This window comes from Dunckerocampus dactyliophorus, chromosome 19, assembly GCF_027744805.1.
Source record: "Dunckerocampus dactyliophorus isolate RoL2022-P2 chromosome 19, RoL_Ddac_1.1, whole genome shotgun sequence".
Classification (NCBI taxonomy): Eukaryota; Metazoa; Chordata; class Actinopteri; order Syngnathiformes; family Syngnathidae; genus Dunckerocampus; species Dunckerocampus dactyliophorus.
Window position 1 is genome coordinate 14880161 of NC_072837.1, and position 24780 is coordinate 14904940.

At 42.3% G+C, this 24780-nt stretch overlaps 2 protein-coding genes across 3 annotated transcripts in view; one reads left to right on the forward strand and one right to left on the reverse strand.

The window, feature by feature from the left end:
• The first annotated feature begins 21 nt into the window (after positions 1 to 21).
• Positions 22 to 2880, forward strand: LOC129172369 (phospholipase A and acyltransferase 2-like). Its single transcript, XM_054762015.1, has 4 exons — positions 22 to 85; positions 2055 to 2184; positions 2266 to 2564; positions 2635 to 2880. Exons 1-4 carry the CDS (start codon positions 68 to 70, stop codon positions 2722 to 2724), a joined length of 537 nt encoding a protein of 178 aa, XP_054617990.1. The 5' UTR covers positions 22 to 67; the 3' UTR covers positions 2725 to 2880.
• Positions 2881 to 3327: 447 nt separating this feature from the next.
• Positions 3328 to 24780, reverse strand: part of galnt14 (UDP-N-acetyl-alpha-D-galactosamine:polypeptide N-acetylgalactosaminyltransferase 14 (GalNAc-T14)) — an 86052-nt gene continuing 64599 nt past the window's right edge. Inside the window, exons 4-15 of one of the 2 annotated variants that reach the window (XM_054761816.1) lie at positions 23831 to 23898; positions 22465 to 22530; positions 18635 to 18756; positions 15919 to 16006; positions 15709 to 15793; positions 15014 to 15117; positions 14796 to 14922; positions 14578 to 14670; positions 13374 to 13460; positions 12700 to 12844; positions 6133 to 6252; positions 3328 to 4067 (exon numbers count right to left, since the gene is read on the reverse strand). In XM_054761816.1, coding sequence (XP_054617791.1) covers positions 3909 to 4067; positions 6133 to 6252; positions 12700 to 12844; positions 13374 to 13460; positions 14578 to 14670; positions 14796 to 14922; positions 15014 to 15117; positions 15709 to 15793; positions 15919 to 16006; positions 18635 to 18756; positions 22465 to 22530; positions 23831 to 23898 — 1264 coding nt within the window. In that variant the 3' untranslated portion in view covers positions 3328 to 3908. The remainder of the gene's footprint in view (positions 4068 to 6132; positions 6253 to 12699; positions 12845 to 13373; positions 13461 to 14577; positions 14671 to 14795; positions 14923 to 15013; positions 15118 to 15708; positions 15794 to 15918; positions 16007 to 18634; positions 18757 to 22464; positions 22531 to 23830; positions 23899 to 24780) is intronic. The other variant, XM_054761817.1, reaches the window with a different exon arrangement.

A 24780-nucleotide genomic window follows, 5' to 3' on the forward strand; every position in this document is an offset into this window, starting at 1 on the left:
GAAATTGCTTGAAGTAAACACACACACAGCCACACACCTTAGCACCACCCAGTCGGAGGAGTCCGCCATGGACCTCGAGACGCAGGTAGGAAGCATTAACATAATTATTTTCACACATGTACGAACAATATTAGATGTGATAATATGTTGAAAAGAAATTCATGTAACCTGGATCATTTCAAATAGCTTTAGTGATCAATACACGTGTTACAGCAATATAATAAATAACAACAAACATGCAAACAGTACTTACAGTATATGAGGATGATAATAACTTCAATGCAGTGATAAAAATGCAGAATTTATAATGCAAATGCACACATAAATCATGCATATTTGACACATGTAATAATTGTTAATAGCGTACATAAAAATAATGTGCTTATGCAGCTTAATGTGCTCTGATGGACTTATTATGGTATGGCAATGATAAGTAACACATAGGCAACCTAATGTATCATTTATCTCCTACAAGAGACAAAAAGTTAGTTAGTTTATGGTTATAAACAACCTGCCAGGACGTGTGAGCAATGTAGTCCAACCTGCTTGAACACACACTGACTGGGCGTGTCGCCTTCTGAACACGCCTAACACACACCTCACACACATTTTGTTATCCATAAAAATATGTCATAACTTATCTTGCGTTCACGTAGCCAAAAAGCCATACTTGAGTAAAAATAAAGATAGCTTCCAGGAAAATGATGTTTAAATGTCTTAAAGGAGCAACAGATCTGCTCCTTGCCCCCAAACAACTCACCTTTTCCCTTCCCACCCGAGCTGCATCATTGGTTGCTTGAAAAACACCCGAGTTTCACTGACTCACAAGTTATCAACGAGGATATGAGAAGACTCCAGTTTCACTGGCTCACGAGTGCACGACGAAGACTCGTGTTTCACTGACTCACGGATGCTGGACCAAGACTTGAGCTTCACTGCCTCATGAGAGATCGACGAAGACTCGAGTTTCACTGACTCACAGGTGCTCGACGAAGACTGGAGTTTCACTGACTCACAGGTGTTTCATGAGGACTTGAATTTCACTGACTCACGGGTGCTGAACGAAGACTTGAGTTTCACTGACTGACGGGTGCTGGACAAAGGCTTGAGTTTTACTGACTTACGGGTTCTCAACAAAGACTCAAGTTTCACTGACTCGCGGATGCTGGACAAAGACTCGAGTTTCACTAACTCATGGGTGCTTGACAAAGACTCGAATTTCACTGTCTCAGGGATGCTTGACGAACACTCCAGTTTCACTGACTCATGGGTGTTCAATCAAGAATCGACTTCCACTGACTTAAGGGTGGTTCCCTGACTCATGGGTCCTCGACAAAGGCTGACAGGTTCTCGAGTTTGTCTGACTCATGAGTGTTTGACAAAGACTTACGTTTCACTGACTCACGGGTGCTCCATGAAGACTCGAGTTTCACTGGCTTACAGGTGCTCGCCACAGACTCGAGTTTCACTGATTCATGGGTATTTGACCAAGAATCAAGTGTCACTGACTCATGGGTCCTTGATGCAGACTCTGCCTGATGAAAACGCGACTTTCACTGACTCACGGGAGATCTACACAGACTCGGGTTTTACCGAATCACAGGTGCTCGACAAAGACTCGAGTTTCACCCACTCATGGGTACTCAATGAAAACTTGAGTGTCACCGACTCTCGTACTTGACGAAGACTAAAGTTTCACTGACTCACAGGTGCTCGACGAAAGCTCAAGTTACACTGACTCACGAGTCATCAACAGAGAATCGAATTTCACTGACTCATGGGTACTTGACAAAGACTGGAGTTTTACTGACCACGAGTGCTCCATAAAGACTGGAGTTTCCTCTGTTAAACATAACACATCAACAAGGCCACCTAGTGGTCATTGTGAGGAATAGCATATGATAGCACATGCCTAACAGGTGTTAAAAGAACCAGTAAACTACAAAAAAAAAACAGACTCAAGTTCAGTATTGTAACTATTGATGCGGTAAGGAAGTAGAAATACTTTGTTAGCAGACAAGACTGTGATTTTCCACCTTATGTTTGTGTGAAAGAAAGCACAGATCGAGGAGATCGTGTCCACAGCCAAATTAGGAGACCTGATCGAGTTCTCGTACCCCATCGGCTACTCTCACTGGGGCGTGTACCATGAAGACGGCCACGTGGTCCACTTTGCAGTCGCAGGTGAGGCTGCGTCATGTGACCGGTGGCTGTCAATCATTCTTTGACCACCTGCTACTGAAGACGTCCTGTGTGTTCCTGCAGAGGAGAGCACCATCATGTCCAGCATCCGCACCTCCCTGCAAAACCTATTTCCCGTCTGCGGTGACCTCCTGCTGGGAGCCACCAAGATCCGCCGTGTGCCGCTGGGTGAGGTCAACGTCCCCGCCGGCGCTCACATCCTGATCTGCAACAACCGTCACACCTTCACGCCGTCCTCCCCCGAGGACATGAGGCGGCGCTGCGAGGCCCTGGAGGGCGAGGATCTCAACTACGACCTCTTCACACTCAACTGCGAGCACTTTGCCACGTTTGTTCGCTTCGGGAAGTCCGTGTGCAACCAGGTACGTCTTCTTCTTCTTCAACCTTGGAAACATCAGCAACGACCTCTGAACCCAGACGCCCCTCTCTCAGATACCCACCCAGGCCAAAAACGTGGAGAATGAGGCGGCGACCGCCACCTTCCAGAACATTGTGGATGCCAAAGAAAGCAGTGAAGATTGACTTCTAGTCGCACACACACACACTCACTTGTGCACACACACACTTCTCTCAGTGGACCTCATCGTCATCAACTATCAACTATCACTGACTTTTGTGTTGCTCTCAACTCACCGATCCACTTGTTTAGTTTTGAATGAATATAATAATAAAAACATACACAAGACTTTTGTCATAAAACTCAGTGGAACTTCATTAGGTACGCACCCTTACAATGGTGATGTTGACTTTTCATCATCATTTCATTTGAAAAACAAAAATACTTTGAAGCGCCAACATTTGGGTGCAGATCCAGATAGGAACTGATTTGAGGTGTGCATTGGGGGAAAGTGTTGTGGTTACACATCAGATCCTGCAGGTGAAGCTGTGGGGTTAAAGCTTGCTGCATGAGATAAGTTGACACCCACTGTCATGAGCATTACTGCCACCTACAGGACTGGATTGGAACATGTGTGGGTTTTTTTCAACGAGTCAGACAGACATGTATTGGATTGTTGTGCCTTGGCGGAGGTCTTTGTCCTTGTCCTGAAACAGTTGCATGAGCCCCAATGACTTGGTACTCCCCGGGGTCGAGTAAATTAATGCCAACTGGACACGACATGAGTGAGGAGTCCAGAAAACGTTATTATAAAACTTTATTGAGAATAGAAGCAGGTGTTCAAACAAACAACAAGACAACACTTGCGAGTCACTTCCTGTCAACACAATAAAAGCCTGGATGCTACACGTGAAGGACCGTGTGAAGATCATGGAAGTGTTTGGGAAGCCTGGCGTAAAGCATGCACAGTGTCAAGGACGTATGACCTCACCGGCCACACAGGATGTGCTTTATCACCTCACTTCCTGTTTACTGTTGTCTCTCTACAACGTCATGCATGCTGTGCAGCGCCACTGCCGCTAGAGGGAGCTGTCCTGCTGTCACTGTGATGCAAAGGAAGTGATGATGAAGTAGCCCCACTCTTTCCGTAGCTGAAAGACCTTTTCATATGAAAACATCCTCATTGTAAATATGTTGGTGCACTTTTACATCCCTGTGCACGTTAAAAACCACTCCAACATGGCGGCCGGCCTTAAGGTGCACTTTAGGTTCAGGACCCAAGCAGCCCGCTTCCCTCCTAACGAGATGCTCAGCAGCTGGTGTCTCCGAGGTGAGGTGAGAGGTCACGGGGGTGGTCGTGGTGGGGGGGTCAGGAGAAGGGCACGTCCCACCTCTGTGTGGCGGCGCTCAGCTCACACGGGCTGATGACCAGCATGCGGGACGAGTCCAGCCCGTCCAGCGCCATGGCCGAGTCCAGGCAGAAGCGGGACGCCTGGTGCTCCAGATGAGTGCCCGACTTCTGCCAGCGCTGAGGGAACACGGACAATTAGACGCCATGCCACCTAAGCTAAGCCACTTCCTGTGTGGGTGGAGCCACACAGTAAGGGTATAAAACAGGAAGTCAGCTGACATTATTTTAAACTAAGTAATAATAATAATCCTATAAATAAATACAGTGATATAAATAGAATATATGTTCTCAAATATATTTTATTACGTAAGAAAATAAATACAAATTATTACATTATTCAAAACATAGATGACTTTTTATTTGCAGTAGATCTTTATTATTTTTAAAGTGTGATTATACATTTTATTTTTATTTGTTATCTGTTTTAGAGATTTTTTTGCACATATGTTAACATACGCTAATTATTTTAAACAGTACTATGGTTAGTTCATTAAAAAAAACTAAAATGAGATACATTTATGAAAAATTAAGTCAAGTTAATAAAGAATGGGTTAAAAACACACAACCTTTGATTGCCAAATGTGACCACACGATGGCGGCATGCGCACTATGAGTGGAAGTTGGAGGGCCCACGGAGTGTGCGTGTGCGTGTGCGTCTGTGTGTGCATTATTCATAGCTGGAAAACAAAGCATCAGATCAGATCAGACATGAAAAGAGGCTTTTATCCAGCTGTGTGTGTGTGTGTATGTCTGTGTGTGTGTGTGTGTGTATGCGCGCGCGTTGGTCCAGAGAAAACAAAACAAAGCAAACAGAATCAGAGCGTGCAATTTGTGCAGTCATGTGACACAACATCTGCAAGCGTGTATCTCTTCATCAGTACGCACGCAACGGCCAGCGGGCGGCCATGTTTTTTTTTGTTTTTTTTTGCAGAGCCTTTGAAGCGAATCGCTGTCGTGTATCTCGATGTCGACAACGTTGCTCGGGCCTCGTGTTTGTCACGGTGCGCCTCGCCGTGTTTTGATTAAGAACAAGACGGCGAGATAATGAAAAGTAAATCAATTCAGCGTTCGTGGCTGCAACTGGCATCCCAGCATGCACTAAAATATCATCTTCACGTGTTTAAGTCGCCGTATTTGCTGCTCACAATGTGTGGTTGTAAGACAGGGCTCCCTCTAGTGGAGGCATGCAGCATGACTACCTAACATAGAGGACGGGGCTTCGATTGACAAACTTCAGACACATCAATGGTGAAAAGTGTCATTTCTTGTGTTTTCTGACTCCAGTTGGGTCCCTGGTGGAGGGTGAGAGCGCCACCAGGTGCTCAGTGTGTGCATGACTATACATATACCATGCACGTGTGTGTGTGTGTGTGTGTGTGTGTGTGCGGCGAGCACGTTGGCGGCGTCTGCACTTGTTTTTGTTCTTGGCGCTGACATGTTGTCTTCCTCTGTGGACCGCCGTCCTTCTCACACGTCAAAGACTGACTCATGGATCAAATGATGCAGCGCTCTCGCACACTCACTCACACACACCTACATACACGCACACATGCGCACACACACACCCATCTGATCTTTTCAGACACATTTGGAATGAAGAAGTCAGCCAGGATTAGCAGACACGCACACACACACGCACACACACACACACACACACGCACACACACACACACACAGTGAGTGAACAGTTGGTGAGGTGTAATGAGCTCATTTTGAGCTGCCTGCCTCTTGACAGTGACTTGGCTCCGCCCCTTCAACCCCCCCGCCACTCTCCATACTTCATGCAAGTGAGCCCCCCCTCCCCCACTCCTCTCTCAGGTGATTTATGACTTGTCAGATTGGTTTTTGCTGCAGGGGCTTCTGGGACGCCGTCAAGGTGCCCACTGGTCAGGTAATGGCAAGTGTGTGTGCGTGTGTGTGGAGTGGTCTGAGAAAGCGCCAAACACCCGATCAATGTATGTGTGTGTGTGTGTGTGTGTGTGTGTGTGTGGGGGGGGGGGGGGGGGGGGGGGGGGGGGGGGGGCATAACGACCATCTTTGTACAAATTCATTTTCCCATTAATGAACATTGAAATGAATTAATTATAGGTCATGTGACACACAGTATGATGGTGGCTGGCATACAGCCACACAACACCTGTCGTGTATACGCACGTGCGTGTGTGTGCGTGCGTGCACGGACCTGCTTGCCGTCGGCCATGTTGCAGGGCAGCATCAGCAGTTGCGAGGCGGGGAAGGTGGTGGTGACGGACACGCAGTGGTGTTGCTGTCGTATCTGCTGGCCTGGTGTGTAGATCCACTCCTGCAGGAGGAACAAGTTTAGACGCACACGCACGCTAGAGGGTAGACCACCACAATGTAGCCCGCCAGACATTTTGACACACACAATGAATGAATCATTAGCACGTCATCACATCTTCACTTCCTGCACGTCTCCGCGCGGCTAATGAGCACGTTGATTTGTCGACGTGCAGCAAAGGGACGCCTCGTGTTAATTGATGATCTCTGTCGTCATGTGACGAGTGCGTCTTCATCTTCAAGGCGGCTGTTTATGTTTATCTGTGTCGTCATAACACCGTCCATCACACCATGACGTGTTACTGAGTAGTTACTGAGGAACTCATGATAAACTAATGAGTAGAGTAGTTACTGAGGAACTCATGAGAAACTAATGAGTAGAGTAGTTACTGAGGAAATAATGAGAAACTAATGAGTAGACTAGTTAGTGAGGAACTAATGAGAAACTAATGAGTAGAGTAGTTACTGAGGAACTCATGAGAAACTAATGAGTAAAGTAGTTACTGAGGAACTCATGATAAACTAATGAGTAGAGTAGTTACTGAGGAACTAATGAGAAACTAATGAGTAGAGTAGTTACTGAGGAAGTCATGAGAAACTAATGAGTAGAGTAGTTACTGAGGAACTCATGAGAAACTAATGGGTAGACTAGTTAGTGAGGAACTAATGAGAAACTAATGAGTAGAGTAGTTACTGAGGAACTCATGAGAAACTAATGAGTAAAGTAGTTACTGAGGAACTCATGATAAACTAATGAGTAGAGTAGTTACTGAGGAACTAATGAGAAACTAATGAGTAGAGTAGTTACTGAGGAAGTCATGAGAAACTAATGAGTAGAGTAGTTACTGAGGAACTCATGAGAAACTAATGAGTAGACTAGTTAGTGAGGAACTAATGAGAAACTAATGAGTAGACTAGTTACTGAGGAACTCATGAGAAACTAATGAGTAGACTAGTTAGTGAGGAACTAATGAGAAACTAATGAGTAGACTAGTTACTGAGGAACTCATGAGAAACTAATGAGTAGAGTAGTTACTGAGGAACTCATGAGAAACTAATGAGTAGACTAGTTACTGAGGAACTCATGAGAAACTAATGAGTAGACTAGTTAGTGAGGAACTCATGAGAAACTAATGAGTAGACTAGTTACTGAGGAACTCATGAGAAACTAATGAGTAGACTAGTTAGTGAGGAACTAATGAGAAACTAATGAGTAGACTAGTTACTGAGGAACTCATGAGAAACTAATGAGTAGACTAGTTAGTGAGGAACTAATGAGAAACTAATGAGTAGAGTAGTTACTGAGGAACTCATGAGAAACTAATGAGTAAAGTAGTTACTGAGGAACTCATGATAAACTAATGAGTAGAGTAGTTACTGAGGAACTAATGAGAAACTAATGAGTAGAGTAGTTACTGAGGAACTAATGAAAAACTAATGAGTAGACTAGTTAGTGAGGAACTAATGAGAAACTAATGAGTAGACTAGTTACTGAGGAACTCATGAGAAACTAATGAGTAGACTAGTTACTGAGGAACTCATGAGAAACTAATGAGTAGACTAGTTAGTGAGGAACTAATGAGAAACTAATGAGTAGAGTAGTTACTGAGGAACTCATGAGAAACTAATGGGTAGACTAGTTAGTGAGGAACTAATGAGAAACTAATGAGTAGAGTAGTTACTGAGGAACTCATGAGAAACTAATGAGTAAAGTAGTTACTGAGGAACTCATGATAAACTAATGAGTAGAGTAGTTACTGAGGAACTAATGAGAAACTAATGAGTAGAGTAGTTACTGAGGAAGTCATGAGAAACTAATGAGTAGAGTAGTTACTGAGGAACTCATGAGAAACTAATGAGTAGACTAGTTAGTGAGGAACTAATGAGAAACTAATGAGTAGACTAGTTACTGAGGAACTCATGAGAAACTAATGAGTAGACTAGTTAGTGAGGAACTAATGAGAAACTAATGAGTAGACTAGTTACTGAGGAACTCATGAGAAACTAATGAGTAGAGTAGTTACTGAGGAACTCATGAGAAACTAATGAGTAGACTAGTTACTGAGGAACTCATGAGAAACTAATGAGTAGACTAGTTAGTGAGGAACTAATGAGAAACTAATGAGTAGACTAGTTACTGAGGAACTCATGAGAAACTAATGAGTAGACTAGTTACTGAGGAACTCATGAGAAACTAATGAGTAGACTAGTTACTGAGGAACTCATGAGAAACTAATGAGTAGACTAGTTAGTGAGGAACTAATGAGAAACTAATGAGTAGACTAGTTACTGAGGAACTCATGAGAAACTAATGAGTAGACTAGTTAGTGAGGAACTAATGAGAAACTAATGAGTAGAGTAGTTACTGAGGAACTCATGAGAAACTAATGAGTAAAGTAGTTACTGAGGAACTCATGATAAACTAATGAGTAGACTAGTTAGTGAGGAACTAATGAGAAACTAATGAGTAGACTAGTTACTGAGGAACTCATGAGAAACTAATGAGTAGACTAGTTAGTGAGGAACTAATGAGAAACTAATGAGTAGACTAGTTACTGAGGAACTCATGAGAAACTAATGAGTAGACTAGTTACTGAGGAACTCATGAGAAACTAATGAGTAGACTAGTTAGTGAGGAACTAATGAGAAACTAATGAGTAGACTAGTTACTGAGGAACTCATGAGAAACTAATGAGTAGACTAGTTAGTGAGGAACTAATGAGAAACTAATGAGTAGAGTAGTTACTGAGGAACTCATGAGAAACTAATGAGTAAAGTAGTTACTGAGGAACTCATGATAAACTAATGAGTAGAGTAGTTACTGAGGAACTAATGAGAAACTAATGAGTAGAGTAGTTACTGAGGAACTAATGAGAAACTAATGAGTAGAGTAGTTACTGAGGAACTAATGAAAAACTAATGAGTAGAGTAGTTACTGAGGAACTCATGAGAAACTAATGAGTAGAGTAGTTACTGAGGAACTCATGAAAAACTAATGAGTAGAGTAGTTACTGAGGAACTAATGAGAAACTAATGAGTAGACTAGTTAGTGAGGAACTAATGAGAAACTAATGAGTAGAGTAGTTACTGAGGAACTCATGAGAAACTAATGAGTAGAGTAGTTACTGAGGAACTAATGAAAAACTAATGAGTAGAGTAGTTACTGAGGAACTCACGAGAAACTAATGAGTAGACTAGTTAGTGAGGAACTAATGAGAAACTAATGAGTAGTATAGTTACTGAGGAACTCATGAGAAACTAATGATTAGAGTAGTTACTGAGGAACTCATGAGAAACTAATGAGTAAAGTAGTTACTGAGGAACTCATGATAAACTAATGAGTAGAGTAGTTACTGAGGAACTAATGAGAAACTAATGAGTAGAGTAGTTACTGAGGAACTCATGAGAAACTAATGAGTAAAGTAGTTACTGAGGAATTCATGATAAACTAATGAGTAGAGTAGTTACTGAGGAACTAATGAGAAACTAATGAGTAGAGTAGTTACTGAGGAACTCATGAGAAACTAATGAGTAGAGTAGTTACTGAGGAACTAATGAAAAACTAATGAGTAGAGTAGTTACTGAGGAACTCATGAAAAACTAATGAGTAGACTAGTTAGTGAGGAACTAATGAGAAACTAATGAGTAGTATAGTTACTGAGGAACTCATGAGAAACTAATGATTAGAGTAGTTACTGAGGAACTCATGAGAAACTAATGAGTAAAGTAGTTACTGAGGAACTCATGATAAACTAATGAGTAGACTAGTTACTGAGGAACTCATGAGAAACTAATGAGTAGAGTAGTTACTGAGGAACTCATGAAAAACTAATGAGTAGAGTAGTTACTGAGGAACTCATGAGAAACTAATGAGTAGAGTAGTTACTGAGGAACTCATGAGAAACTAATGAGTAGACTAGTTAGTGAGGAACTAATGAGAAACTAATGAGTAGTATAGTTACTGAGGAACTCATGAGAAACTAATGATTAGAGTAGTTACTGAGGAACTCATGAGAAACTAATGAGTAAAGTAGTTACTGAGGAACTCATGATAAACTAATGAGTAGACTAGTTACTGAGGAACTCATGAGAAACTAATGAGTAGAGTAGTTACTGAGGAACTCATGATAAACTAATGAGTAGACTAGTTACTGAGGAACTCATGAGAAACTAATGAGTAGAGTAGTTACTGAGGAACTCATGAGAAACTAATGAGTAGAGTAGTTACTGAGGAACTCATGAGAAACTAATGAGTAAAGTAGTTACTGAGGAACTCATGATAAACTAATGAGTAGAGTAGTTACTGAGGAACTAATGAGAAACTAATGAGTAGAGTAGTTACTGAGGAACTCATGAGAAACTAATGAGTAGAGTAGTTACTGAGGAACTCATGAGAAACTAATGAGTAGAGTAGTTACTGAGGAACTCATGAGAAACTAATGAGTAGAGTAGTTACTGAGGAACTAATGAGAAACTAATGAGTAGTATAGTTACTGAGGAACTCATGAGAAACTAATGAGTAGAGTAGTTACTGAGGAACTAATGAAAAACTAATGAGTAGAGTAGTTACTGAGGAACTCATGAGAAACTAATGAGTAGACTAGTTACTGAGGAACTCATGAGAAACTAATGAGTAGAGTAGTTACTGAGGAACTAATGAGAAACTAATGAGTAAAGTAGTTACTGAGGAACTAATGATAAACTAATGAGTAGAGAAGTTACTGAGGAACTCATGAGAAACTAATGAGTAGAGTAGTTACTGAGGAACTCATGAGAAACTAATGAGTAGAGTAGTTACTGAGGAACTCATGAGAAACTAATGAGTAAAGTAGTTACTGAGGAACTCATGATAAACTAATGAGTAGAGTAGTTACTGAGGAACTAATGAGAAACTAATGAGTAGAGTAGTTACTGAGGAACTCATGAGAAACTAATGAGTAGAGTAGTTACTGAGGAACTCATGAGAAACTAATGAGTAGAGTAGTTACTGAGGAACTAATGAGAAACTAATGAGTAGAGTAGTTACTGAGGAACTAATGAGAAACTAATGAGTAGTATAGTTACTGAGGAACTCATGAGAAACTAATGAGTAGAGTAGTTACTGAGGAACTAATGAAAAACTAATGAGTAGAGTAGTTACTGAGGAACTCATGAGAAACTAATGAGTAGACTAGTTACTGAGGAACTCATGAGAAACTAATGAGTAGAGTAGTTACTGAGGAACTAATGAGAAACTAATGAGTAAAGTAGTTACTGAGGAATTCATGATAAACTAATGAGTAGAGAAGTTACTGAGGAACTCATGAGAAACTAATGAGTAGAGTAGGAGGAACTAATGAGAAACTAATGAGTAAAATAGTGACTGAGGAACTCATGAGAAACTAACGAGTAGAGTAGTTACTGAGGAACTCATGATAAACTAATGAGTAGACTAGTTACTGAGGAACTCATGAGAAACTAACGAGTAGAGTAGTTACTGAGGAACTCATGATAAACTAATGAGTAGAGTAGTTACCGAGGAACTCATGAGAAACTAATGGGTAGACTAGTTACTGAGGAACTCATGAGAAACTAATGAGTAGAGTAGTTACTGAGGAACTCATGAGAAACTAATGAGTAGAGTAGTTACTGAGGAACTCATGAGAAACTAATGAGTAGACTAGTTACTGAGGAACTCATGAGAAACTAATGAGTAGAGTAGTTACTGAGGAACTAATGAGAAACTAATGAGTAAAGTAGTTACTGAGGAATTCATGATAAACTAATGAGTAGAGAAGTTACTGAGGAACTCATGAGAAACTAATGAGTAGAGTAGGAGGAACTAATGAGAAACTAATGAGTAAAATAGTGACTGAGGAACTCATGATAAACTAATGAGTAGACTAGTTACTGAGGAACTCATGATAAACTAATGAGTAGACTAGTTACTGAGGAACTAAGGCACATACATTTAGAGTAGTTACTAAGAACTAATGATGAAATAAAGATATATTAATGAGTAGTGATTTAAAATATGCAATTTTTTCAAAAGTCATCATAATATTACAGATTGTTTAAGAGAAAAATATAAATATTTGGAATTTAAAAAATATATATATAGTAAAAAGGGCAAAAAAGAAGCAAAGACTGAAGTTCGCACTAATGATATACTTTTTCACTTGTATCACAAAAACTGTGACGCATTCTTTTCTTAAAACATATAATATAATATAATATAATATAATATAATATAATATAATATAATATAATATAATATAATATATATAACTTCTTAGCGCATCTACATGTGTTGCTTTACAAAATATCAAGGTGGCCGTCGCGCTCTTTCATTTTTCAGTATGTGGCCTTCTCTGGAAAAAGTTTGGACACCACAGGTTTAGCACGTCTCTAACAACGTAGCTGCAGTTACCCCTTTTCGCCACACGAGGAAGCCTGTTGGTGTCCAGCATACCTGATTGGGGGCGTGGACCCCATCTGGATCCACACATGGTACCAACATGAGCAGCGGAACCTCCTGGCCATCCACCCTGCGAGACTCCAAACAGTTCTGCCTCTGTCGGATCAGCCCGGACTGCGAGTCGGAGTCATCGGGGACTCTGATGGAGAAAGTGGAACCCGGTCTGAATAATTAGCGAGACTTTTTGTCCGCCTGTAAACGAGACGTACACCAGGCGGACGCTTCTGGACCAGGAGTGGAAACTGACCTGTTCTTGTGTGAAAGCACACTTGGCCTTTCTGGACGTTAGCATCTTAATGAGGAGATTAGCAGAGGAAGCTAATTAAGCCCATCAAGATGTGGTCTAAAAAGACGTGCTCGTGGACGCTCATAACTTATTACTGCAAACTTTCTCCTCTGATAAACTTTGCTGTTCAAGTGGAGCTCTCAAGGCCTCGGGCGTTAATTCAATCTGCTATCTCGCCGCCTTTTAATAAGCCGTTAAAGGTTATTCTTCGTTTAGAGGGTCGGCGTCCCCCGAGAGCCTGCCTGTTAATTCCATTGCGGGGATTAATGCTGGCGTGTGTGTGTGAGTGTGTGTGTGTGTGCGTGTGCGTGTGACACATAAATGGATCAATGCATGCTTTGTTGATCCTAACTGAGATCTAGTAGCAAAGACTTGGACTGACTTGAGTTCTGGGTAGACGTGGTCCAGGTACCACTTGAAGGACTTGCACTTGAGCTTGCGTCTCAGCTCCACGCGTCCTCGGATGCTGCTGACAAAAACACTTTGATGAGCGACATCCTGGTCTGTGTGAGAGGCGGCGCACACGACAAGATGCCTTTAAATGTCAGTGTGTCGTCTGCTGCTGCCTGATAAAAACAAATGCTGACATTTAAAGACAGTTGAGGAGGATGTGGGCGGGGCCCGAAACAGCCAAAACTGACAAGGACCAAGTGGACACTTTGGACTCGTAATGGACAGCCAAGACAAAAAGGAGACGGGTGATGCTGATGTCAGCAGTGGGGGGGGCTGTGATGATGCTCAGGAACTTCACTCAGTCTCTAAGGTCCTGGTTCTGAGGATCTGGATTTAAGAATTTTGTTCTAATGATCAGAATTTAAAGACCTCATTCTAAAGATTGTATTAAAGGATTTAGTTCTGCAGACTGGGATTTTAGGATTAGTTGTAGAGTTCTGGATTGAAGGACTTGGTTCTGAAGATACGAAATGGATTACTTATTTTGGAAGATTGGGATATAAGGAATTGTTTCAAAGGCTCTGTATGGATTTGGTTCTCAGGATTTTGGTTTAAGGACTTGGTTCTAAGGATCTAGATTTAAAGACTTAATTCGATGCGTCTGGATTGAAGTACTGAGTTCTTAAGATTGGGATTTAAGAATACAGTTCTAGAAATCTGGATTGAAGGGCTTGTTTCTGAGGATTTGGAATTAAGAACTTTGTTCTGCAGATTTGGATCTAATGAACTATTTCAAAGGATCTGGATGGACATGGTTCTCAGCATCTGAATTGAAGGTTTAGTTTTTAAGATTGGGATCTAAGAATATGGTCCTAGAGAGCTGAATTGAAGGACCTAGTTCTAAGGATTTGGAATTTAATTGGTTGTAAATATTTGGAGTTGAGGAACTATTTCAAAGAATCTGGATGGATTTAGTTCTCAGGATTTTGGATTAATAATTTGGCTCCAAGGATCTGGATTAAATCTGAAGAACTTGGTTCTAAAGATTTGTCTGTCAGGATTTGGTTTTGAGGACTTGGCTTACAGGAATGAAAAAGACTTTATGGTTCTGCTTCTAAGACTACTTTAGATGTGCCTTGTGAAGGCTTGGCCTTAAAGACCTGCTTCCCAGAACTTAGTGTGTGTGTTCTTACTCTCCGTAGGATTTTCCTCGCGCTGCAGGCCGAGCCGAGTAGTAGAAGAGGCGAAAGTCGTCCATCCAAACCTCGGCTGTGCGACGCGTGTTCCTAACACGCACACACACGCACAGCAATAGCAATAACTAACAGTAAGAACATAAATGAAATGTAGCCAACTGCAGTGTGAGCCAAAGTGTGATAGGTCAGAGGTCAGAGGTGAGACAGAGACGTACTTGATGTAAGTGTTGGCGTTTCCTTCTGGGAAAACGTACGGATGTTTTTTCCGGAAGACGTGACCCACTCGACTGCACGGAATGATCTCCAAGCTTCCTCCACACTGCCACACTCGGAAGGAGATCTCTAGATGACATTAGAACATTATTATTACCGATATTCATGACTGGGTGAGTGCTAGCATCTCCCTGCTGGTACTGGCAGTCACATGACTCACCAAAGTTCTCTCCGCCCCAGATGTCCATGGCCGTGTCGTACTTGCCCAGGTGATCGAACCATGAGCTGTCAATCACGAAGAGGCCGCCGGCGATGATGGGCGTCCTGCCAGGCGGGATAAACATCGTCATCATCATCATCGAGTTGGGGACACTTGCAGGACGACATCTTAGTAACACAATGGATGAATGGGTGGAAGTGGTCACATGACAGTAGCGCTCGCTCACAAGTGGGGTGAACGTGCACACGCAAGATGACTCAGCCCCACCCTCGTGGTGACACACTGACTGACACACTGTCAACACAAACAAGCACACACACACACACACACACACACACACCAGCCGTCCATCTGTGAGGTTTCTAAAAACACAACGTGCTACATGAAGTTTTATACCATAAGGGGGCGCTATGGCAGTAATCCCTTCAATATAATGTCAGACTTGTGTGCTAACGGCCCCTTTCACACACATTTTTCCCCAGTTGCTGTTCTGTATAAACAACGTAGGATGGTGGGACAGTATGAATATGAATATCCCGCCTTTAAAGGTAGCATAGAGGACAGCAGAAAGCTGTAACAGAGGCGAGACGGTGTCTTTTTGTTAGGGAAAAGAGTAAAGCTTCACAGAGTTCTGTGTAAAAGGCTAAAAACATGGTAAATCTACGGTTATGGAAATGTGCAGGTTCTTGTCTTACTTGATTGGCTGCGTGGGGTCGGTCCGACGGGCTCGCTCCTCAGGTGAAAGCCCCTCCCACTTAAAATGGAGGCTCCAGTCGAAACCTGAGAGGTAAATAATATGATAAATACGTTGTTTGAATGTGCTCTTCCTCTCGGGCACGCCATCTCTGAGTCGAGGTTGGCAGGTCAGGATGGAACAGGAGCAGCTCCGCGTAGAGTTGGCGTACCTCCTCGCAGGTCGGCGGAGGCGGCCACGTAGGCGAAGGTATCCATGTTGATGATGTCGATGACGGGGCTGACCACTCGTGTCGCGTCCTGAATGAACAGAAAAACACAAAAACACATAAGATGAAGTATCCTACAATGGCGGGACAAGGAACATTTGAAATGTCACACTGTTATGTTCTCTGGTGTTTTTTTAATGGGAAACTATTTACACGGCAGGGCAGCAGAAAAGAAGGGTAAAATACGGGAGTTTCCTGGGGAAAATGGGAGGGTTGACAGGTATGAAAGGCCTGCCGTCATTAGTTTGACTCTGATGTTAAAAATGACCTCCGCATGGAATAAAAAGTGAGTGATAGTTTGTCTTAATCATGTCGCTACGCTCTTGAGTGGAGCGTCTCCGACTTGAGCTCCGCCTTTAACCTTTAAACGGGCTCCAAAGCGGCTGTATAAAGAGGGACTGGCCAGGATCCAAACGTCAACTTGCTGCAGTTTCACGAGGAAAAAAGCAGACCGGAACGAGCGCTTTAATGACAGGGCGCGCCACGATTAGTGTGGTCAAGCAGCAGCCGGGGACGTTAGCCGGCAGGTGGGGTGGTTCCGGGCCATTAGGCGGGGGAGGGTTCAGAGCCAAGCGGACGCGGGCTGTGTAGGTCCACGTTACAGAATGTCTTCTGAAAGACGCTGAGGTTGACATCATTGTGTGCTTTTTAATTGTGACGTAAAGGCACGGGAGCGCTTTGTTTCAACTGTGTTATTACCTGCAAACACTAACGTATTAACCGTGTCTAATATTCTGACCTTTTCATGCATCTCGTATTGTTCAATCCAGTCAACATTATTGGCTTCGTAAAGGCACAACTGGTGGCCCACGGTCAACTCAACAGCTACATAATGTAGTCAGAAATGAAGTCATATTTTATGTCAAAGATCGGGACCCAAAAGTGGGTGGCAGACCCATCCTGGGTAAGTCGTGGACAACAAGTCAAAAATGAAATCAAAATATTTAATATATAATATTTTGAAATGTTTTCATTTTAATTGAAATATAATATAAATAAAATGTGTATAATATAAATAATCCTTTCATATTATTTCGTTTTTGTAGTTTAATAATATAATAATAATAAATATTCTTATTTTATGTATGTAATTATTAAATTTTTAAATAAATACATAAAATATGAATACAAATGAAGAAATTATTTTAATAAATGAAGCAATATAAGCATGTATTTAATATTTTTTTATGTAATTATATTATTGTTATTATAATTATTATTAATAATCCACTCTAAAATACATTTGCACATGTAATTGATTGTAATTGTGTTTAAAAAGACAACATGCAGGTGTTTTGAAGGCTATTTTTAAATTTAAATGACATTTTAAGCTTAATGACCATGGGGAAAATGAGTGTCCCAGGAGGACACCAGTTGAGAACCTCTACAGTTTATGACAGGAGTGTTCTGATGTTTTTAAGGCCCAACTGCAAAAAAACACCAGTCAAAGATTCTCTATTGGGCAAATATGCTCTGCTGTTTTTAGGAATCGGTTGCAAACTTGAACAGCTTTTTGTTTTCGCTTGGCTTTAATTTAGTGTCACGCTAGACTGACGGAGTGCTTTAGTCTGGAACACGTGAGGTCTAACTTACACAACATGGAGAACACTTGGTTCCATAAAACAATCTCTCGTACTTTTGAAGCCAGTAAGATCTCGAAGCTTCTCAGGCACACAGAGGGAATATGACTTACCTGGATCAATAGCACGTACATTTAAATCTCCATTTATACAAGCACAAAGTGCTGGGTAGCGCCGCACCGTGATGGATGACTCTTTTATCACACACGCACACACACACACACAGACTAACAATGAATATGGATGCTGTGCATTCAGATCGATGTCTCAGCGTCTAAAGGTCGTTAATATAAACAAAAAAACGTCTTCTTCTGAGAACCATGAAGGGAAGTGAGAGAAGATGTTTATTTTTCATTTACTAAACACTTTCTGTACTTTGTGCTTTGCGGTGTGAGCATGTTTACATGGACTCTCATCTTCCTGCATGAGCTCCTTCCATGAGCATGGGAAGAGCAAGCAGGAACCTGATGAAAGAAGCCCGATATCACGCATGATGTAGGAAAGCCTAAGGAGATTAAGCACGAGGACAAGAAGGCTCGGGAAGCAAAGTATGAGAAGACGCACGAGAAGAGAATGATGCTGATATAACAAGAGGATGACGGTGATCATTGTGATATGAGAGGAGGATGATGGATGATGCTGACATGAGAAGAGGATCATGGTGATATGAGAAGAGGATGATGCTGATATGAGAGTGGATCATTGTGATATGAGGGGAGGATGGTGGATGATGCTGATATGAGAATAGGAGGATGTTGATATGAGAGTGGATCATTGTGATATGAGAGGAGGATGATGGATGATGCTGATATGAGAAGAGAATGATGCTGATATGAGGAGGGTGACGCTGATATGAGAAGATGATGGTGATATGGAAGGAGGATCATGGTGACATGAGAAGAGGATGATGCTGATATGAGAGTGGATCATTGTGATATGAGAAGAGGTCAGGGGTAGGGACGTTTCCCCCACCACTCAAGGCTAGAAAGGTGCAGTGAAAACAAGATTGAAAAAAAAAAAGTGAAAATTCATCATTGAACCCCACACTCTCCCACCCACACACAAACACACACATCCACCTGTTTGATCCTCTGCAGGAGGGGGGGCAGCCAGTCCTTGTTGACTTCACAGTGACTGTCCAGGAAGGTGAGGACAGCCGCCCCAGCAGCGTCAGCGCCGCGCACCCTGGACCGGATCAGACCTGACGCACACACAACGGAACAGCCCTGGCGTAAACAAAAGGATTGTGGGTAATGTACTTCTTGTCATTGTCGTCATTCTGCACACCGCTATCGAGGAGGAACGTACAGTACGCCTACGAAACCTCCTATGAAACCCTGTGAACGAGCTCAGTGAGTGAGGCGAAATGGATGCAGCGCTGTAGACGGGCATGGAAGCAACCTTTTACCAGACCCATCATGCTGCATGAGACAGGAAGTGACTCAGCACTTCTGTGTGTGTGTGTGTGTGTATGTGTATGTGCTTGTTAGGGAGGCCAGTGTTGTCTTCTGTTTGAACTAAATGCTCTGATCAATACTCACTGACATGCAGCTCTATGTGTGTGTGTGTGTGTGTGTGTGTGTGTGCGTGTCCGACATTGTACTCGCTGCCGTGAAGTTTCATGCTGCGCCGTTGGGCCGAAGCTCAGCCAATTTAAAATCCCATTTCATCCTCAATAAGGCTTTATTTTCTGCATGGGCGGACACACACACACACGCAGGCACACACCTACACACACACACGCACACACAATGAAGAAGAATGGGCAACTTTGTACAGGAAGACATGTTTTACAACGCACACCGCTAATGGTGTGTGTGTGACATACAGTAGCGGCCTAGTGTGTGTTTATGGGCATTAAAAAGACAATCGAGTAAGAAGACGTGACGTTGTAAACTGTTAACGAGCCAAACGGTGTGTGTGCGTGTGTGTGCGCGCGCTGTAATGAAAGCGGGCAGTGACACCGTCTAGGACGTGTTCCTGTCGTCCAACAAGGAGACAGCAAGGTGAGCCAGGAGGAAGGACAAATGCAGCAGACAAGAAAAAGGTCAGAGCTTAAGTAATAAAAAGATAAGAAGAAAGACAACTAAAACACAAATCCAGCAAGGATGAGCTGGAGCCTATCCCAGCTGACTCTCAGGGTGAGAGTGTCGAGGTACACCCTGGACCGGTCACCTGTCAATCACAAGACACGTTTATAAAAAAAAAAAAAAAAAGCATGCGCAACTTGCATAAAACCACACATGCACAAGGAGAACACGCAGACCCACACAGAGACATTCCAACGGAGGTTTCAAACCCTGATCTCCTGACTGCGAGGCAGACGTGCTCACCACGGGTCCCCGTGCAGCCCCTCAAACCATCGTTGGTTATTAATTATCACTAGGCTGACATTTTTAAAGTCTTTTCAGTGCAAAAGGAGGTAAATATTGCAATCCCCATTTCCGCTGAAGGAATATATTAGTCATCATTTGACAGAATACATTTTTACCATATTTCTGCATGTGTACTATTATATAGGTGCCCCATACACACACACACCACCCACACAAAATGCAGTCAACCATAAAACTTGGAGGTTTATTCTAAGATGGTGTTTAAACACCAGCTCCAGTGGTCCAGGAGTCAGGGCAGGATGCGTTGCCGTGGGAACCAAAGCCAAAAGAGAATACCATAGGAAGACACCCCCCAAGCGTGCTCAGGTCTGTATTTTCTGTTTTGGATAAGCAATGAAACATATTTTCGCTCGTCCACAACAGAGAGGTAACACTCGATCACAAAACCTTTCACTTGGAACAAATGAACCCTGTTCTTTTAAATGATCTCACAAACGCACGCACACACGCACACGCACTGGTTGAGGCCAGATCCTGATCATTGGGGCTTGAGAAAGAGGAACTCTGTTTCACTTTAGAGACCGCTTGTACCTCGGCTGGGTGGCCGACCGTCCTGTCCAGCGCTCGCATTGTAATCGCTGGTATTCACTCCAAATAGAAGAAACGGTGAAACTGACTTTTTAACTCAGATAGTTATCTCACAGTTGAAGGAATCACTCCGGAGTCAGCCGGACTGAACAATCGGTTGGTTTGAATGTTAGGAGGTCAGACATTTTTGAGAGAAAAATGTTCTCTTCTCCCCTCTCAAGGAGGCTTCCCGAGATTGTGTATTTTTATACATTTTTTTTCACACACTCAGGAACTAAGTACTCAGTGTACACAGTGTACTTATTGACGTTTACTGATGGAACTATTCCACTGGAGACCCTTCTCCCTCTTCACGTCCTGTCATTGTCAGGCTGTCGTTTCAATTTGTGTATTGCAATCACTCACCTTCTATTTTTACGAGCATGGCGGCAGCCGCGGATTGGATTAGAGAGGAAGACGATGAGCGTGACGCTCGCACGAGGTGCGGTATCCACATTTAGCCCGATTGAGACGCTCAGTGCTTGTTGGTTTGTCACGCTCTCAAAGTGGAGATCGCGTCGGCCACGTCTTCACTTTGTCTCCTTGAAAACGAGCAGCTCTTCTTTTTCTTCTTCACGCGTCCTGCACTCCCTAGTGTGGTGTAAACCCGAATTGTGATAGGGGGCACGTGAATAAAAATAAAAAACAATTACGAGTGTGCCTGAACAAGCAGAAGGGAGCAGAAAGGAGACAGAATATGAAGTTGCTCTGTTTGTGTTATATGAGCAAATAAGTGGGTTTGATTATTATTTTGTGCATTAAGAGTGTTTCATCTTTAAGATTTCATTTACAGTCATGGAACAAATGGTTAGACCACCCTTGTTTCTTCAGTTTATTGGTCCATTGTAATGCCTGGTACAACTAAAAGTACATTTGTTTGGACAAATATAATGATGACAACAAATATAGCTCATAAGGGTTTTATTTAAGAGTGGATATGACAAAAAATGTAACTTTTTTTGTTGTCATTATTATATTTGTCCAAACAAAGATACTTTTTGTTGTATCAGGCATTAAAATGAACAAGAAACCGAAGAAACAAGGGAGGTCTAATCATTTTTTCCATGACTGTATATGGGGTGTTCCAATCCCCGCACGGCGCAGCAGTGAAAACCTGTCACTGTGAGTGGGGATTCCCCCCAATATGAGCCTTTATCATTGATTGTATGTATTTTTGTATTTTGGATACTGCTTTATCATTAGGGCTATGTGATAATATCGGCGCATCCGATATTATCGGCCCGATATTGGCATAAAAATGTAATGTGTTGATATCGGAATCGGGTTTTTCCCTATAATGAAAAACAATAATTTAAAAAAATACTGTTACTAGGACTTTGATCTCCTGTACTTGCCGTCATCGAGGCATCCAATGGCGCCAATATGTGGAAATACGTCCTGTGTTATTCCTCGCAGTCGGAACTGGGTTTCAATGTGTTGAAACCATGGGCGTGCAGAAAGCACCAACGTTAGCTAACTCGCTAGCTTGTAACCGCGACGGCACAGTCTCGTTGTCACTGTTGTCGGTTGACATTTTGACCCACGTCGAGGGTCACCAAATGTGGAGAGTCACAACGAGACAGGAGTCGAGGTAGGTGGCACCAATCAGTTTACTCTCCACTCAGCCCAACAACAAGCAACAATTCTTGTGGCTACGACATCCTCATCACCCGGAAACGGAAATACACCTGGTTGGTGGATTGGCTTGGATGGGCTGAAAATACACATTTTTGACTCGGAATTACTATAAAATTAATTAAACAGTAATTATGTTCAATATTTCAAGTTAATTAAGATAAAAAGGTTTCTGTTTTTCAAGTGTACATGAGTAGGGGGTACATGGCTTCAGGTCAAATGTCTGAAGGGGTACGCCACTGTAAAAGGTTTGGGAACCACTGGCGTAAAGCATCTCAAAGTAAATCAGAAAAATTGACAAAAAGGCAGACCTTCTCTCTTCTTGTTGTGGAGACATTTGACTTTGGGCAGTTTGGTGAGAAGCTGACAGTCGCTTCCTGAAACGACACCAAGACAGCATGAATCGTTAGTATTAGAGCAGGGGTCGGCAACCTTTACCAACAGAAGAGCCACTTTGACGCTTCTTACAGTGAAGAAAAATAATAACATGACACGATATAAGCTTTTAAAAGTTGTAATCTTTTTTTAATTGAATTTATTTATTTTTAATTGTACCTTTTAGAAAACAACAGAATTCAACGAACAGAAGTGTAGGCCTCCTTTGAAATAATTTAAACACTGCCCTATGGAGGCCTTTTTGAGTCGTTCCTGTATTTGTGTAAAATAAAAACAAAACATTGCCAACTTTAACATAAAAAAGCTTCTAAGAGTTTACATATCGATTCAATATGCTTGTGCTGAATTCATGTCAACGCAAACATATTGAATTGCATGTTAGGTTCATTGGAGACTCTAAATTGTCCATAGGTATGAATGTGAGTGTGAATGATTGTTTGTCTATATGTGCCCTGCCATTGGCTGGCGACCAGTCCAGGGTGTACCCCGCCTCTCGCCTGAAGTCAGCTGGGATAGGCTCCAGCATACCCCCGCAACTCTAGTGAGGACAAGCGGCATAGAAGATGGATGGGAAATCACGAAGTCTTTTAAAAAAAATATTTTAACCTCATGCTACTGAAAAGACATTATTTTTTGTCACAATATTTCATTCCTGTGAAATTGACTTTTTCTCGTTAGATTACAACACTTTGTTGTTGTATAATTACTGGTGATTTTTCCATTTTTGCTGTTTTTTTTTTTGTTTTCTTTTTAAAATAGATTTTTTACAATGTGCCGTCGGCCAATAAAAATAATTTGCTCAGCCCACACTTTGGACACCCCTGTATGCAATGCAAGCTACTTCCACTTGTCTCAACTCAGCTCATCGGGGACATGGCATCTTGCGACGTATCGCAAAAAGTCCCACGTTTACATCTCTAATTCCACAGCTCCCATACAGTTTCAGTTCAGCTTCAGCACTCACGCAATTTCTACACAAATTCTTCTCTTGTGCTTTTAGCTATTCTCAAATGGTCTCGTTGTTTGATGGAAATGACGAGGAGCATCCTGAAGAAAATGTCACTCTCCTTCTTCTTCATTCTTCCGTTTGTTGACTTCTTGTCACCTGGAAGGACGAAGCGTCTCTCAGGAGACGAGCGGCCGCAGCTGCGCAGGCAACGCCATTGGTCAGCGCTCTGACCCAAAATGGACGCTTGTTTTCACCTGACTTGTCACCCTGATGCAGTTGTGACATGTGACATGGAAGAGTGTGTGTGTGTGTGTGTGTGTGTGTGTGCTCACCGTCATGGCTGAAGTCGTCCACCAGGATGATCTCATGGATGAGATGAACAGGAGTTCTGTTTAAAACACTGACACAGGGAAACAAACACATCATGTGACAAACAAACAGTGCCAGTGTACCACACACACACACACACACACACACACACACTGATGAGTCCATTATGTACGCACTGCACGCCTTTGGAAACAACATATTGAAAATGTCAGGCTAAATTCCCGCCATGAAAATGTATAACGTGTTGCCAGGAAAAAAAAAAAATCATTAAAGAGGAGAATTGAGACATCAAAAATTCATAAGTTGTACTCCAGCAATGTGAGAAAATGTCTTTTTCTTTTCAATAGTTCCACTCCTCTGATAGCAGCATGAGGGCAGGAAAGAAAGAAGAAAGAGCTTTCTCGTTAAAGGTCAAAGGTTGTCAAAGAGGACAAATGTTATTGTTAGTGTACTTAACAGCAACCTGCCCTCTGAGACTGAAGATGGAAATTAGCCACCGGCTAATCGTTCATATTTAGATGAAAATGTTGATTAAAATGCACTGTCCCTGTCTTTCTTAAATAAATACACCAACAAAAGCTACAGACAAAGATTGGGTCCAATGGAAAGACAATGGAGGCGGGGCAAAGTGGCTTAGAGGCAGGGCAGAGGAGCATGGCGGCGGGAAATATGACAGGGATGCACCTGTCATGACGCAATACGTACAGGAAACACAATCGGTTCTACGCATGTGTAGAACGTGTCTACATCCGTCTATCTGTCTATTTTTCGGCAGTCACATGTGTAATCTACGCCATCCGTCAATCTATTTTACGGCAGCAATATATGTCGCCCCCCTCCAACACACACACACACACACACACACACACACACACACACACACTCCCAAAAACGGTATTACGACTTGAGAAATGACAACATAATCGATTTTTTTCTCTTATATCATATCCAA